The sequence below is a fragment of the Arvicola amphibius genome, chromosome 11 (assembly GCF_903992535.2).
Source record: "Arvicola amphibius chromosome 11, mArvAmp1.2, whole genome shotgun sequence".
In the NCBI taxonomy this organism is placed as follows: domain Eukaryota; kingdom Metazoa; phylum Chordata; class Mammalia; order Rodentia; family Cricetidae; genus Arvicola; species Arvicola amphibius.
Window position 1 is genome coordinate 50,526,145 of NC_052057.2, and position 17,464 is coordinate 50,543,608.

General features: G+C 34.4%; 1 protein-coding gene across 2 annotated transcripts in view; it reads left to right on the plus strand.

Moving 5' to 3' along the window:
• The window catches only part of Naaladl2 (N-acetylated alpha-linked acidic dipeptidase like 2), an 883,574-nt gene that overhangs the window by 530,488 nt on the left and 335,622 nt on the right, over window positions 1-17,464 (plus strand). For both annotated transcript variants that reach the window (XM_038347191.1, XM_038347190.1), the window contains 2 exons: window positions 2,487-2,692; window positions 5,904-6,023. In XM_038347191.1, coding sequence (XP_038203119.1) covers window positions 2,487-2,692; window positions 5,904-6,023 — 326 coding nt within the window. The remainder of the gene's footprint in view (window positions 1-2,486; window positions 2,693-5,903; window positions 6,024-17,464) is intronic.

Genomic DNA, 17,464 nt, shown 5'->3' on the forward strand with positions numbered 1-17,464 from the left:
TTCACCGAGTGATAGCAAAGAGTATGCAATTTACTACTGTTTTCATTTTGTTAAATGTTCATTTATTACATACATGTGTGAGAGAGAAGATGGGTGTGGTAGTGGCCTCGTGGGCATCTGAGTGTCAGAGGATAGCTTTCAGGAATTACTCCTCTCCTTCCATCACAGACTCCAGGGGCTGACCTCAGATCACTAGGCATTTGGGCTAAATTCTTTAACTCTTCCAGCCAACCTGCCATCCCCAGAGCAGCAGTAAGGTTATTGCACTCTAGCCACTTAAGTGGATTTGAGTTGGACACCTACTTATCACTCCTTGGAGAAATATTCTTCTCTATAATACTAAACCTGATTGCTAACCCAGAAAATTTTGAAATCAAGTTTAATTTCCACCCTATTCCTTGACATCCAACTCTTAAAATTTTAATGTATTTATTCTCCATGGTTCCTTTATTGTACAACCTGTCATTGCAGGATCCTTAGACACAGCCACAAATAAATTTAGAAATCCATCTGACTGCATCTCACCTATTTCAGTGGCTTTTATTATAAACAAGCCCAATTGAAGTATGAGAATATTTATTACTGCTTTTCCACTTTTAACTCCTCACAAGAAAACATAGTTGTACAAAAAGTATACCAGATCCATGGTAATGAAATTTTAATCTACTAAAAGAAGTTTTGCATGCACAAATCTCAAATATTGCTTATTATGAATTTATTTTTATTTTAAAATGTATTTATTTCATATACCAACTACAGTTCCCCTCTTTCCACTCCCCTGTACTTTGCCCCCACCCTACCCCCATTCACTCCTCAGATAGGGAAAGGCCTTCCATGGGGAGTCAACAAATTCTGGCACATCAAGTTGAGGAAGATATTGTTTATTCACAAGAATTTCTTATTTACTGATTAATTGATTGATTATTAATTTATTTAGGTTACAGTTAATATCAAGGAGAACTTTCAGATGTTTTTGAGAGATAAGGAAAAAATGTTCAAGAATTTAGTATTTGAATATATGCTAATATAATGTTGCATGCAGTCTTACATACCTGTAGGTATAACTTAAGACAGTGGTGAAAGATTTAAATTCATTGCTGGTACAAATTCAGAACTGAAAGCTAAATGATTCTGTACCATTATAAACCTTTTAACAATCTTTGTCCTCATGTAGACAAGGATGATCCATTTAATTCATTTAGATATAGGACCTACTTTATGTCAGATACTGTTCAAAGTAACTCATAAATAATAAATTACTTTAAATGATGGAATGATGTATTGTTATTTTTTTTACACAGAGAGGTTAAATTTTAAAAGGCACAGATAGTTTAAATAACATCCAGTGGTCATACAACCAGTGGTTTGGTGAATATGAACCAAAATCCAGATTTTATCAAAGCTGGCCTATTTTTTAGAAATCACATTTATATATCTTGTGTCCATAATTAGGGGATGATACCACTAGCAAGATATGGAAGTGAGAGGAAAATTTGTAGGTGTAATGTCTCTTTTTCACCATGGAGGTCCAGAATCAAACTGAGGTCACAGTGCCTATGCCTATTGTGCCCTCTTGCTGACACCTGCCTGTATAGTTACATGGAAAATCACCTAATCAAACAATAATGAGAATGCTCTTTCATAAATACATAGGGTTACTTGATCAAATAAGGTGAACTCTCTTAATATTGTGGATAACATACACTGACCAAAACAAAACAAAGTAAAACAAAGGGTAACAAAAAATAAAAATAAAAATAAAAATAAAAATAAAGAAAAACCCAAAAGGACTCTATGTGTATATGTGTATATGTGTATGTGTATAGTCTATGTGTATAGTCAGTAAACCACACTAGAACGACCATATCCATGAGTCATGAAAAGTTTTCTACAAGAACATCTAAGGAATTGTGTGTGACCACAAGAAAAAAAACATGTGAAAAGTTAAATTATCAATGATCCTGGCTTGATGGTGTCCTATTTTTTTTTCAGAGAATGGAGAAGGGTTAGAAGGATAAATTAAATCTATAAGTATATTTCTATATACCTATTTTTTACAGTCTATACATGACTAGCAAATTTTTAATATATATGGCTCACAAGATACTTCTTTTTCAGATGTCTTAATAGCTCATTGTTACTCACTAAGCACATTGTTGTGCACTTCCCACCATGATGCCGGTAAAATGTTAGATAAGAGTTTCATTGTGGTATATTGTACACTTAATTAATTAATATTCATGTTGCAAACAACAGTAATATGGACCTAAACTTTGGATTCATAACTGACTTTAGCAGCTGTTTCTGCATTGATATCCCGGACACAGGACTCAAGAAAAAATGGTCTAAAATGCTAATGTGGTATTTATGAGAACAATTTGGCTCAACTGGTTCTTACTTACACAACAGACTTATGTAAATGGCATTAAACTTATTGTTTAGGTTTACATTTTGTTTTAATAATTCCTGTTTCATTCCATTTTCAGACCGGTATGTTATAGTTGGCAGTAACCACCATGCTGGATACGGTTATAATGGACAGGAATGGGCCAGCAGTACAGCAGTCATCACAGCATTGATCCAAGCCTTGATGTTAAGAGTGAATAAAGGATGGAGACCAGAGCGTACCATTGTTTTCTGCTCATGGGGAGGAACGACTTGGGGCAACATTGGCTCCTATGAATGGGGAGAGGTGAAATCAATTCATTAATTATAACCTTTTATTTTATTTCCATTCCTTCCATTCTTTTTATTTTCCAGATATTTCAGTCTAATATTATTGAAGGCAAATAAATAATGAACTTCTCAAAAGGGCTTCCTATCTGTTAGTTTCTAAGAGGAAATTTGAGTTATTTCTTTGTGGATTCTGTAAGATTTAAAACAAATCTTACTCCGTTGCCTTCTTGCTCTCACACCCACATCCCTGCATATCACTTGCAGGAATGTTTGCTTGATCATTCTACTTAGGGGAACACACACACATGAAATAAAAATATTCTTAAAGAAAGTAAAAGAAAGACCCCATGTACTTTTAAAAAGGGAAATAATCTTAAAGCTGAGAAAATGTTTACTGGTATAAATAAGCTCAGCAAGACCTGCAGAGCCCTCTGATGAGATTGTTTTCAAAAAATGTATTTCTAATGAAGACACTCCAATGTGTGAACCTTTCTCAATTCCAGCAGGAAAAACGGTAGCTTTTGAAACAAAATTTTAAAGTTTATTTCATAACTTTAAGACCAGTAAAACAATTTAAAAGTACCTTTTTGCATGTTTATAGATTTGTACTGTTTTAAATAATTATAAAACAATGAAATTGTGATTCAATTTTCTAATAAATATCAAGAAAACATCTTAAAGAATGTTTTAAAATACTCTCCATTGTGTCTACAACTTTCAAAATTAATTTGTATTAATATTTATTCAACAAGTATGCACAAATCACATCCATAAAATATATTTTTATATTGCTTCCTAGGTTATATATTTTAAACACAAATTTATAGAGAACTGTACTGCAAAAATTCCTTGGAATTATTTAAATGTCAGTCAACACAGTCTTAAAATTAAATAAATATGAATTTGCATGTATTGGGCCATTTTTTTCAAACTATATAAATATTTTGTGCTTCATAAAATATGTTTATTTTATGTACACTGAATTCATTGTTCCTTTTGACAACTCTGAAACTTCTCTGTACAGACTAAATAACAAATCTGCTATGGCACATAAGTTCCAAAGAATACAAAACTTACTTGTATACACACAAACAACAAAAATAGACTCATCGGGTAGTATTTACATATTTTTTCATACATATGCATGTATATGAATACAGCAATAATAAAGAAAAATAGCTCATCAGCTTAAATGATTGATTTTTGTCATAAGGGTCTGAAGTAAGTGTACTTAGGAGAGGTATGAGGAGGAATGATTAGAGGGAAAGTGATATAATTCTATTCAATTATATATATATATATTTAATTAAATGTACATGTATTTGTAGGTTGCTCTCTCATGTATGTGTTTATGTGTGTCTCAAACTGAGCAAATTTACAAATTTATTTACCTTCTAAACACTTAGATGAGTAGATGGACAAAGACAAAAGTAATAAAATGATCAAGGATTTTCAGAGTTCACTATATGTATCTATAATTTTTTATATAATATGTCACACCACTGTGTCTCATAAAAACATTTAAATGCCATCCATTTGAAGGGAAGTGTAGACCCTTGGTTGCTCATTCCATTTACTTTTACACAATGGGTGCCTTCTGAGAATGAAACACTTTTGTTTGTATTGATCCTGAGTGGAAGTGAGCAAGAAAAAATTTTGGTCATGTCCCATCTTGCCCTCCATGATTTTGCTTCCATAGGAAACCCTGAAAACCCAGCTGAAGTTAACAGAATTAGCTCCTCAAGAAACTTTTAAATGGTAATTTATCCACACAAGTAATAGATAACTGACTTGGGACTGACATTGATCCTTGTGAAAAATCATGACATTTCTTAAAACAAGATCTTTTGAAATACTATTCCTTATGTGAAGAATATTTTTCACATGCTCCTCTGGAAATACTACAAATTTTAGAGTAAGGAAATAGGAGTTCAGATCTTTTCTATTATAGACATGTTATTTTGACAAACTTGACATCTCTGAGATTAGATTCCTCAAGTAAGTATATGACTGTCTCTCTCCTGCAGCGCTCATGAAAATCACATTATCTGAAAGAGGAGTCTTATGCTCATGCTTTGCAAGAAAGTGTGTATGTGTTAGGTATCTGTATCTTCATGTATTAAGAGGGGGTAACTTTATCCTCGTGTGTTAAGAGGAGATCTCTGTATCCTCATGTGTTAAGAGGGGTCTCTGTATCCTCATGCACTAAGAGGGGAGGTCTCTGTATCATCATGTGTTAAGAGGTGTCTCTGTATCCTCATGTGTTAAGGAGGAGTATCTGTAGCCTGTGTTAAAGTGGGTGTCTGTAGCCTCATGTGTAAAAAGACGGTATCTGTAGCCTCATGTGTTAAGAGGGGGTAACTTTATCCTCATGTGTTAAGAGTGTGTGCTTATGTGTTGCAAGGAAGTGTTTATGTGACCATGTGTTATGAGAATTGTTTTCATAAAATCTAAGTAATAATGGACAAATTTTACCATATTGTATGTGAAATTACTAGAGTTTTAATTACTCATGTGTTGATTAAAAAGATGAATTACTTTTAAGTAATTGCTCATCTATCTCAATTTGTAGATGAATTTCCAACATTAAGTAGATATAAATCAAGGATATAAGTCCCTCAGAGCTTTCTCCTCAGCGTGGGGTCAGAAATCTTCAGTACTGCAGGGCAGGGCAGGGATAATAAAAGCAAAGCCAGGCCACTGAGTCATTCATGACATATGGCACTCGTGAGGATTTTAATAAGGTAATATTTTCAGGTTCACAATTCTTTTTTTGCCTAATTTTCCCTGAAATAAGAATTTATTGGTGCAAATTAGTTTATTACCTCACAAAAAAATGTCTGTCAGCCCTAACCAGTGAAGCTCAGCAATTAAATTATTTAATTCAATGACTATAGCATTAGACACTATCATTGAAGAAAATTCCTTATCTAAGTGTGTTCTGCAATTGAACTGAACATTATACTAACCTCTCAACTCCTTTCACTTAAAATGATTATCTAAGCACTGCTTTAGCAGCAGTCTGCTTATGCTGAGCAGAGTAAAGCAAGACTGAGGGAGAGCTACATAGAGATGGAGAAGGATTATCCTTAACATATAAGAGAGGATTTTACACCTTCTTTCTGGTAAGAATCATATTTTAACATCAAAATATTTATTATCCTAATTAGGTAAAATGTGTTATTTTAATTGCACCACTGGTAGAACTTTTAAATTTTTTATTTCAGGATCATGCAAAGGTTCTACAAAGGAATGCTGTGGCTTACATTAGCCTTTATAGTCCTGTTCGCGGCAACATCAGTCTGCATCCAGTAGCATCTCCATCTCTGCAGCAACTGGTTCTAGAGGTAAGGTGGACCAAATATCAGGGAATATACCCTGGCCTCTGCCACCAAGTGCTGAGTATATAGATGTGTTTTGTTGCTGTTGTTGTTGCTGTTTTTCAATAATGAAATTAGTGAAAACAGAAAAACTTATTTTTCAATAAAGTATTGTGAACTGTAGAGCTCATGACATCTCACTAATAATCATTTCTCACATAACTCAGGATTTAACAAATGTTTTTTCCTCCTGTTTCTTCTCTACATATATTTGTCATAACATTTTCTGAACTTGAACGTGTCTGTGCTGTTTCTCCATACACAGAAAGCCACACTATCACTAGGGTACGGGTTCTATCCAGTCCCAGTCTCTGTTGGCAAACACTGAATATGACTTTTCCGATGGCCACAGGGCTTCCAGGAAGTATTATCAGAACTGAACTAGACAGAGATGAAACATGCCTCGAGTCACCATAATGCTCGACTGAAATGTAATGCAAATGAACACTTTATGACTTTCATAAAACATTTTCTAGTTTGATAATTTTCATTGACATTTTCATATGTCATACAATAAAGAAAGACATTGAAAAAGATCACATGGAAAAATATGCATATTTATTTTCAGCTGTGCCCTAGTGTGCACACTGTGAATTATATCTGGCTCCTTTATCAGACTCACAAGAAATCCATGGAGGAAACAAGCTGCATATTTTTCCCTGAGAATTTCAGGGAAACTAAATAAGTGAATGGCCAGGAAAAAGAGCCCAGATACTGAGAAATGGAAAAAGGACTTCATTTGTTGGCTTGTTTTTGTTTTGTATATATAGAGAATGACACTAAGACACACAGCTCTAGGGCTGAATTAGATAAATATACTTTTCTTTTTATATTTTAAGTTTTATTCATTAATATCTGAAACTTTAAACATAATATTTTATATTTATGAATTTCATGTATGAATGCAATGTATTTTGACCATATTCACCAAAACTCACTCTTTTATCTTCTTCCTGATACTCCCTATCCTCCCAATTCCCTTCTCTACGCTGTATGTCCTCATACTTATTTTATTTTTTCTTATCCCACTGAATGCAACTTGTCCTGCCCATATACCTGTCTGTGTGGAGCCCTCAACTAGAGCATGGTTAATCAACCAAGAGGTCATAACCTTTAAAGAAAGTTGACTTTCTCTTTTTCATCAGCTGTCTGCCATCAATAACACCTCAGTTTCTCCAGTGTTGACCTGATGCAGATCTTGTGTAGGGAATGACAAATTCTGCAGGTTCACCAGTGAGTACAGAGGTGCTATCATTTCCAAAACATACTTTTCCCCTTGGTCCTTCACAATTCCTTCATCTTACTATAGTTCCATCCCTTCTTCCACGATGCTCCCTGAGCTTTAGGGGTGGTGGTGGAGTGTGTTGTTGATATTCCTTCCATGGCTGAACACTCCATAAACACTCTCTGCTCTTTGACCTGTTGTGATTTTCTGTAGTAATATTATTTCCAGGTATATAGTATGTAAAGAGAACAGACAATGTGATGTGCTAAATACATGTGCAAACCTTTCAAAGTGCACATTTAACTAATTAAAAACATAAATTAAAATTCTGTTTGAGTATTTCCATAAGAGAAACTGTAAAGCATTTAGTATTTGTAGACATTTACATGGGAGGAGGAAGGGAATGTAAATAATATATGTCTCTTGGCAATATCCGTTTTATATATGCTTAAGAGGGAAACATTTTTGGTTCTGTATTGAAAATACTTATGTACTAACCTTATATGAAAATGACTTTGAACTGTACTGAAAGAAAACTCTAATTTACTTTGATTAATGTGTTTATTAATATTCATAAAACTATTTCATTTAGTGTGTCATAATAGTGATAATGACAAATTAATTTGTTTTCCCAGAAAATCTATGGTCAGACTTACCAATCAAATATGAACCAGAGACAAGAACTAAGGCTTTTGTTCAGCTATTTTTTTTCTGATATTTGTGCTCCTATGTTGATTGTGCTTTTTTGCTCCATTTGTGCTTCTAATGTTTTAACAAATATGAAACTGATCACATCACTGGAAACTGTTATAAGTTTTAAAATTGGACAAGTGTATTTAAAAACTCAGAATATTATTTTTGAGTTTTGAAACTTTTTATTTAAGAAATTCATATACATATATATTCAAACCATAACTTACCTGCCCCTGTTTTGTGTATTAACTGAACTGAACTGGACAATATGGGACTAAAGTGAAGTGTATAAGAGAATATATGCTTAATACATATCAAGGAGTGTGCAATTATATAAAAATGTTAGCAAAATACACTGGAATAGTAAATGTTAACGTATTAGTTAAACAAAACTTGAAGTACGGATTTGGATCATTCATTGTGTATAATCTTCAGGTTCTAAAAGAGTTAATCAAAACTTTAGGTATGGATTTGGATCATTGTCTATAATCTTCAGTTTGTAAAAGGGTTAAACAAAATTTCAGGTGTGGATTTGGATCATTGTCTATAATCTTCAGTTTCTAAAAGCACGCCTCTCCTGGAGACTTCTGTGTGCTAGCAGAATACTGACACTGTTTCTGCCCACCTGTCTATGTAGGACCAGAATTGCATTACCACAGGATAGATTCACTGTAGCTTTAGCTGATACAGGCAGTAAGCTTCATAAAGCAGGGGTACCAATCAAAGTCCCAACATCAAGGTCTGGATGTTCAAGTGGCTTCACTTTAGGATCAGTGTTTGAGACGGCAATATCATCTGCTATTTTCATGTAAGCTTTACCAATGGTCAACACAACTAAAGAATTTTTTAATTTATGAATCTCTTTTTAAAGTCCATTATTGTTTCAGAACTTTATTATATATAACAAAATAAACAAATTAGCCTGCTGCTGATATTAGGAATGATTTTCTATTGTATCATTCACAAACATTTAAATATGTACTGTGTATATGCATTTGTGTGTGAATGTGTTTGTGTGAGTATATGTGTGAATTCACTTAGTTCTTCTGAATAAATTAATGTGAAATAAATTATTTTTTAAATCTAAATGTACAATAGAAGATAGACAAGTCAGAGGCCTTGGTTGATGAAATACATCTGACTTCATAGAAAATAACTTACATTATTACTGCTAAGATGAAGACAGAAACATTAGTACACAATACAAACATGCACACACCTCTATCTCTGCATAGTTCTTCTCTTTCAGTTTTACAATCATCTTTCATAGATCACAGAAAGTATTGATTTTGCCCTAAGAAAAAGGGAAAGAAAAGATTTTCCAAGTATTAGTCAGTGCTCTGTATGTCTCAAGCAAATAAAGATGAAATTTCTAAGAACTTATTTGGGGAAGACCTGAGGCACTTATACATAAGAAAGTAGTTAATCTAGACATATTCAACTCACATATGAGTTTTAATTACCTGACAGAAACTGGGCAATCTAACAAAAAACTATGTGACCACCATAATACTGTGAAATTACAAGGCACAAAGTGCCACAAAAGCTTCTTAGAGTTGGTTAAGACAGTTTTCAAGTTTGTAAACTTTTTCAATTTTGTTTTACATTTTCATACATACTAAGGTATGGTGCTTTGAATATAAATGACACATATGTTTGAATGTTTGTTTCACAGTTGGTGGAACTGTTTGGGAATTATTTGGAGGTGTGACCTTGGAGGAGGTGTGGCTTTGTTGGAGGAGATGTGGTCTAATTGAAGAAGATGTGACTTTTTTGGAGGAGGTGTGGCTTAACTTGTGTATATTTTTAATAGTGGCAGATGATAGGAGGTGTGATGGGAAAACTACCTTATAAGCTGTGCTGTTCCTCAGTCTGCTCTTGATAATTATAACTGAAACACTGAATTGAAGGTTGTTTTTTATCATTCTTGCTGAAATAAAGAAAAGTAAATTTGTTTAAAATATACTTCTATTTACTTGACTTTCATGTCAAATTATATAACTGTGTGTTTTAATTTCTCTTTTGTTCAGTTTATTGATGAGAAAAATTATCTTCACTTTTTTGATACTCATGAATTCTAATACTGTTCAGTGGATTCTACTTAATTTACCTCTTTTTGTGATGACTTCTACTACTAGTCAACTGTAATGAACATAGAGGCTAATATACTAATTTAAAATCCTCTTTACATTAATTTCCTACTTCAATAAAGTCTTCCATTTAAGATTGTAATTCTATTGGCAGGATTATATCTCCTAGGTTTATAAGCCTTCTCTCTGTGTTAAGAGCAGGCAGTCTCTCAAGTTTATTACTGTTTTATTAGGTTTCCTGTTTAGTGTACACTGACTATATGTAAATCACATTTTGTTTAAATCTAGATACCAAGGGAATTCTTAGATCTAGTTCAAATCCCAAGATTCACAAAGGCAGCTTACTTAGATGTTGGAGTTATTTAACCAAAGAGAAACCCAAACAGCTAAAGGTATTAGCTAATTGAGCTTGAATTCATCCACACAATCATAATTAACGTTTCATTAATAAAAAGGAATGGGATGAATAGTTCTTTGTCTGTCAGTTTCTACCACTCTCCCGGACATTTGCTTGGCAGGACTTTGAATAACATCCAGGTGAGGTGTGAGCAAACCTGCATTGTTCAGCTACAGAGTCTTTAATGCAGGTCAACATGTTTCCTTTTTTTTAATGAAATTCATTCTAAGGATTTGTTGTGTCTTATATTTCCCCATCGGCATATCAATTATCTCTAAAATGTTAGATGAAAAATCATTGGTATCATTTTGCCATTTATCCCACACTTATACCTTATGGTTATCATTAATAACTTGAATATTTTATACTTTTATAACTAATAAATAAATTTAAGTTTTACATTACAAAAATAAATAAAAAGAACACCCTTTCTAGGTGTAAGTCCTGGAGGACTTTGGTGATCGCTAGCACTTTTCCTTGACTATTGTTGCTTCTCATGTTCAAGGCTGTTGTGATAAATTTTGATTTTGAATGGTTAGTTAGGTCTTGTTCTTGAATAAAATAATTTGATTTACTGAAACATGAAAAAAATAAATGAAATGTTAAATAAATGATAAATATTTCAATATGCAAATGGCCTTGATAAATCCATTTCCCCAATGTATTGTGAAAAATATTACTAAGAATTCAAAGGCTCAGGGAGTAAATGAAGTGATACAGTCTGCTTCGAAACTTCCTCACTAAGAATCATTATTTTTTAGGTCTAGTAGATGAAATTCTTCCAGCACCTTAGAAGATACAGGCATTTGACACTTTTTAGAAAGAGAGAGTCATTTTTCTTTAATGGTATAACCTATGAGATATCAGCAACATGTCAGGGCAGCCTCCAGTCTTGAGACTAGTTATGCAACACAAAGTGGAGATGATGGATAGGAAAAGAGAAAATTCAAATTAGAGTAGAATGTATGTGAGGATATCTATGGGAGAAATTGGAGGAGGGATGAATATGTTCAAATATTTTCTTAGATTCTCAATGAATTAATAAAAATATTGTTTAAAAAATAAGTTAAGCTGGAGAAATGACTTGGTGGTTAAGAACACTGGCTAGTCTTCCAGAGGTCCTGAGTTTAATTCTCAGCAACCATAAAATGGCTCACAAACATCTGTAATGAGATCTGTAATGGTGTCCTCTTCTGGCCTGCAGGCACATGAAGGCAGAAAAATGTATGCATAATAAATAAATCATTAAAAAATAAGATAAATTACCCCCCCAAAAAATGACCACAGAAAAAGCAATTTTATGTAAACACTGTTGAGCCTACAAGTAGATTCTGTACAAAAGCCTAAGCAAAGGTTAAATACTCTCACTTTGCTAATAAACTCCCTTAAATGATAAAGTCTAGAATCTGCATTTTCAAGCCAATTCACTTCTTCTGAAGCATCACTCAGAATCTGCTGCTCACACTTGGAGTGTACTCTCATTCCTTTTTGTCAGAAATATCGCACCTGCCGGACACCAATCCTGCTTTAGCTACCTTTGTTAGCTAACTCTTGAGCTTGGAATTATAATTTTAAGGTACAGATAATAAAATATAGTTCTCCTGTAGACCATGATAGCAATATTCTGTGTATCACTAAGGCGCTGAGAAACAACTTCATTGTGGCCTAAGGAAGATTCTCAAATAGGAAGAAGTGCACTCAGGCACTCAAACATTGCTGACATATTGGGAAAGAGATAAAACATTTTTATATGTGACTTCTTCCACCTATATCTATTTGTATAACTAATCATTTATAATAAATTCTTAATTTGTTTGTATTTGGTTATATAACACAAATAAAAATGTTCCGTGCATGAATATCTATTATTTCATTATCTGATACAATGAAATTTCTTATAACATGATTTTATATATAGATATAGATATAGATATAGATATAGATATAGATATAGATATAGATAATAACAATTATCAATTGATTCTTTTGAAAGACAAATATTTCAAATTTTCATTGTACCATTGCTGATGGTTTAGTACTCACAGAACTACTGATTTTGGGTCTCTCTGAATTATACACACAGCCTCACTATAGGAGGAGGCCACTAGTTAGTTCCCGAATGTTCAGCCCTGAAATAATCACACAGAAACCATATTATTTGCAATGTTCATTGGCAAATAGCTTAAATGTATTTCTGGCTAACTGTTATATCCTAAACTAGCCCATCTACATTAATCTGTGTAGTCATGTGGCTGTTGCTTACTTTATGAAGTTCCACCTTGTGTGTTTCCAGCAGGGCTACATGGCATCTCACTGACTCTGCCTTCTTTTTCCCAGCACTCAGTTTAGTTTTCCCTGCCTACCTCTGTTCTGCCTTGCTACAGGTCCAAAGCAGTTTCTTTATTAATTAATGGAAATCACAGCATACACAGGGGAATCCCATATCACCTCACTGTTATAAAATGGGAAGAGTGACATACAGCATTTCCTGGGGATTAGGGCAAAGGTCTTGTCATTCAAAACACATTGTGCTCTAGTGTAGAGGCTGTAATAGATATGGAACATAGAAATATATTTAATAGGCTAACAACTATACTGTAGATTTTAATTTTTACAAATAAAAATGTTCTGTGCATGAATATCTATTATTTCATTATCTGATACAATGAAATTCCTTATAACATAATTTTATATATAGATATAGATAATAACAATTATCAATTGATTCTTTTGAAAGACAAATATTTCAAATTTTCATTGTACTATTGTTTCCACAGTGAAAAAATTCTTTTTTTTTGTTCAACTAGAAATCTCTAGAGTTAAGAAGACACCATCCCAAATACTATGACCACATATTGCTGTGAACACAAAGCCACAGTCACAGTAACTGAGCTGGGACTCATGCTGCCTCTGTGGTGACATGCAGAAAAGTCAGAGTTCCCATATTCCACCTCTTGAAATCCTCTGAGACAAGTCACATCCTCCCATCATCAGCAAACACATGCATGACAGTCCCATTATATGACTGCCCTCCTTCCAGACCCAGGTGTATACATGAGAAAGATTTGGTCTCAGCAAGCTGTGAAGTTGTTTTCATATTGCAAAATACAGATTGATCAATGTTTGATTTTGCACTGTACACCCTCAAAGAGATTTCTTTCCAAGACCACAATGCTTATATAAAAGACTTAAGGGACTAAAGCAGAAAAAAAGTCACAGCAAATGCCTTCAGAAGACAAGGTACAGCAACCACAAAGAAGAATAACCTCCCAATTTATTAAAGTCCAGATGATGAGCTAAATGGAAGTCAGATATTGTGGAAAGTCAAATTAGATTAAAGCTTTAAGTGGGAAGGTAAATGCATTGTTCTAGGGAGTAGTTAGCTCCTCCATAGTGACCGAGACCCACTTGATTCTGAAAGACCATTCTTGGTGTTTATTAGGTGCTTATAATCCAAATGACTGTCACAGCCTGAACTCTTTGCATCCAGAGAAGTGTCTGATAAAGTGTTGCTGTCCCTACATGAGCAATTGACATGTTCATCAGACTCTTGATTTCGCAGGTATTCTGAAGTCCAGAATTTGGGATCGATAACCATAGAGGATGGTCTGATAAGGTTCAGACCATTTTTGACAGGTAGAGATTGACTTCAAGTTGTCACATATTACTGCTGAGGTAACACACTCTTTAAGAGAGAGGAAATGCATTCAAAACATCAAGCTACATAATTATTTGGAAACATGTTATCTATTATACAGAACATTGTCATCTCTTCAGACTAGTAGCCAGTAGTTTATCTACATATAATTTTGGAATAAATTCCAAAGCATGAAATTTGTGAGTAAAATATTACCAATTTATAATATCACAAAATTCCATTACTACGTTTTCTCCATTATTTGCAAATATGTAATTTTGTAGAATAATAGATGAACTAGCACTTCACTCATTTTTGTATATATCAAGTAATTGAACAATTGAGTAAATAGTAACAGATCATAGAATGCTTATAAGACAGAGAGAGATACAAATATCTACTGCCTAATATTCCAATTGAAGCCTTATCCTTCCCTTGCTATCTTTATACAGAGAAAATAAATCCTACAGTCTTAGTGAGGAACTCCTGACCCCAATAATAAAAATCTATAATGTCATCTAGGGAGCTTTCTTCATTTTTAATTGAAAATAGTATTTTTAATACCCTGATTACAACTTCCCCTCTCTTTACTCCTCCTAGTACCTCTCCGCAGTCCCTCACATTCAGATCCATCCCCATTCTATCTCCTTAGAAAAAGAAAAGACTTCTAAAAGGCAATAATAAAGTAAAATAACCTAAAACAAAAACAGACACACCAGGATAGGGCAAAACAAGGAAACCAAAGAAAAAGACAATGTCTACATGTATTTATTTGGGAGCTACGTGGAGAGCCCCCAAAGAGTAAAAAGAATAAAAGGAAAAAAAAAACAGCACCACTTGAGTTTATTTATTTCTTCCCATCATTGTAGGAGAAAGCTTTTTTGAGGAAGGTGAAAAAAAATCACTTATCTATGAGTATAGCAGACTGTCACTGTGAGTCATTTTATTGCTATGTTCCTTTAGTAGAACATAGTGTGTGGTTTTAACCTAGAAACCTGTGTTATCTAGTCTCAGGTTCTTGTCACCCAAGTAGCACTGGTATGGATTCCATCTCCTGGAGTGGGTCCTCAGTCAAATCAGATATTGGTTGCTTACTCCCACAAGATTTGTGCCACCAGGCCGGGTGGTGGTGGTGCATGCCTTTAATCCCACCACTCAGGAGGCAGAGGCAGGCGGATCTCTGAGTTCGAGGCCAGCCTGGTCTACAAGAGCTAGTTCCAGGACAGGCTCTAAAAACTACAGGGAAACCCTGTCTCGAAAAACCAAAAAAAAAAAAAAAAAAAAAAAAAAAAAAGGATTTGTGCCACCATTGCACTAGTCTATCTTGAAGACAGAACATTATTGCAGATCAAAGGGTTTGTAGCTGGGCTGGTGATGGTTTCTCCTTTGAAAGTGTATGGAGCACCTTTCATGGCCAAGAATCCTAAGTAGCCACCAGTTCAACTTTTCTGTGTTCAATGACCTGGGTAGGCGTCTTCAGCAAATAAGGCCTTACCATCATCAGTTTTTGGGAAGCAACCTGTATAACTTTGGCAACACCCAAATTAGTTGTAACCTATTCATTTTACTGAAAGCTTCATTTGATTACAAGAGATGTCCAGTTGGGACTTTCCCCTTCCCTCATTATTTGACAATTTCAATTAGATTGCCTTTATATGTGTGTATGTTTTAGAAAGCTTCTATTGCATTTAATTTCAATACTGCTATACTAACTCACGTTTTAAACATTTTTTTTTAATTAGGGAAGGTCATAGTGTCTCACATACAATATGCTATTTTAGTATCTCTTTCCCCAAAATAAATGATAACATCTTGAGATGTGGTTCCTTGGAGTCATTTGTTCATAGCTACCATATACTATATGGTGGATAAAGTCCCATTAGAAGAAAAGAGCTACTACATCCTTGGGAGAAGAACATCTAGCAAAGACATGATTGTCAAGCAGAGAGAACAGGATGCCAGGATTTGGGGTAAAAAATAGCTGTGAAAAATTCCCCTAGGCACTTAAAATTTTGTTTAGCAATGATGATAATTTCTGGATCCGAAAGCCATATAGGTGAGCTAAGAGAAATCTATCCCAGATACTGAAGCGCCAGGCAGTTGACATTAAGATTAGGGTAGGACAGTGAGAGAAATATTCAGCTTAGAAAACCAGACAGGATGGAACGGCAAAGTTATTCTAAGTGAGCAAAGTTAAAAGAAATCAATGAATTTATGCTGCAAATCAAAGAGGGATTTGTTCATGGTTCAGGCAATTAAAAGTAGAACATAAGGATAGCTCCAGAATTCCACCAGACATCAGATCTCATCAGGACACTGTAAAGAAGTCTAATTGCTTGCATCAGCAATATGGTTGTTCATTCCTATCCCTTTAGGCATACAAAGTATAAAGTATTACTGCCAGAAATGAATATTCTAAGGGATGACAGTTCTTTTCCTTGAAGCATCATGTCAAAACACGCCGTTATGGGTACTGGCAGGCACTGAGTACTCCAGTCATACGCCTTATACAGAAATATCAAAAACATTTCTGATATTAAAAAATGCTATGATGAACAAAAGCACATTAATGTGAATATACTAAATATTAAATGTTTATTATAAGGAATGCATTTTGTTGAACTGCATAGTGTTATGCCACATACATATGCACATACATATGAACACGCTATCATAGTTGATATCCAAAAAACTTATCTGCATTTTCTCCATCCAATGCCAGGTGAAGGTTCTATGGTGATATGCAAGATATTCATGAGTATGGCAATAGGATCTGTACATTTCTGGCACCCTCTGCTCAGCTGCCCAAGGACCTAGCTGGGGGCGTCTTCCTGGACACCTGGGAACCCCTCTAGAGTCAAGTCTCTGCCAACCCTAGAATGGCTCCCTTAAGTAAGATATATAATTCCTTGTTCCCATATCCACCCTTCCTATATCCCAAACATCCTATTCCCCCAAGCTCTTCCCATCCTCCACTTCACACTTTTCTCTCCCCATCCCCCCTCCCCCTACCCCTGATGGCTCTTTGTCTTGGAGAGGGGTGGAGTGGGGGTATGGGTGGAAGGGAGGGGAGGGAAGGGGGAGGCAGAGGGAAGGAGATGGAAATCTTTAATAAAAAAATGAGGAAAAAACCAAAACAAACAAAATAAACTTATCTGCATCCTGTGAGTAATGCAACTATAGAATGAAACTTTTATGCTTCCCTCACCCATGTTCTTGTAAAGTGTCCAGTTATTTGAAAAGAATAATTTAACAATTTATCAAGAAGAAAACCATGTGTTATATACATTAACAAGAAACCCAGAGTCTCAGTATTCCTCCAAAAAAAATGAGAATATGCCCGTATCAAGACCACTAAGGTCATGC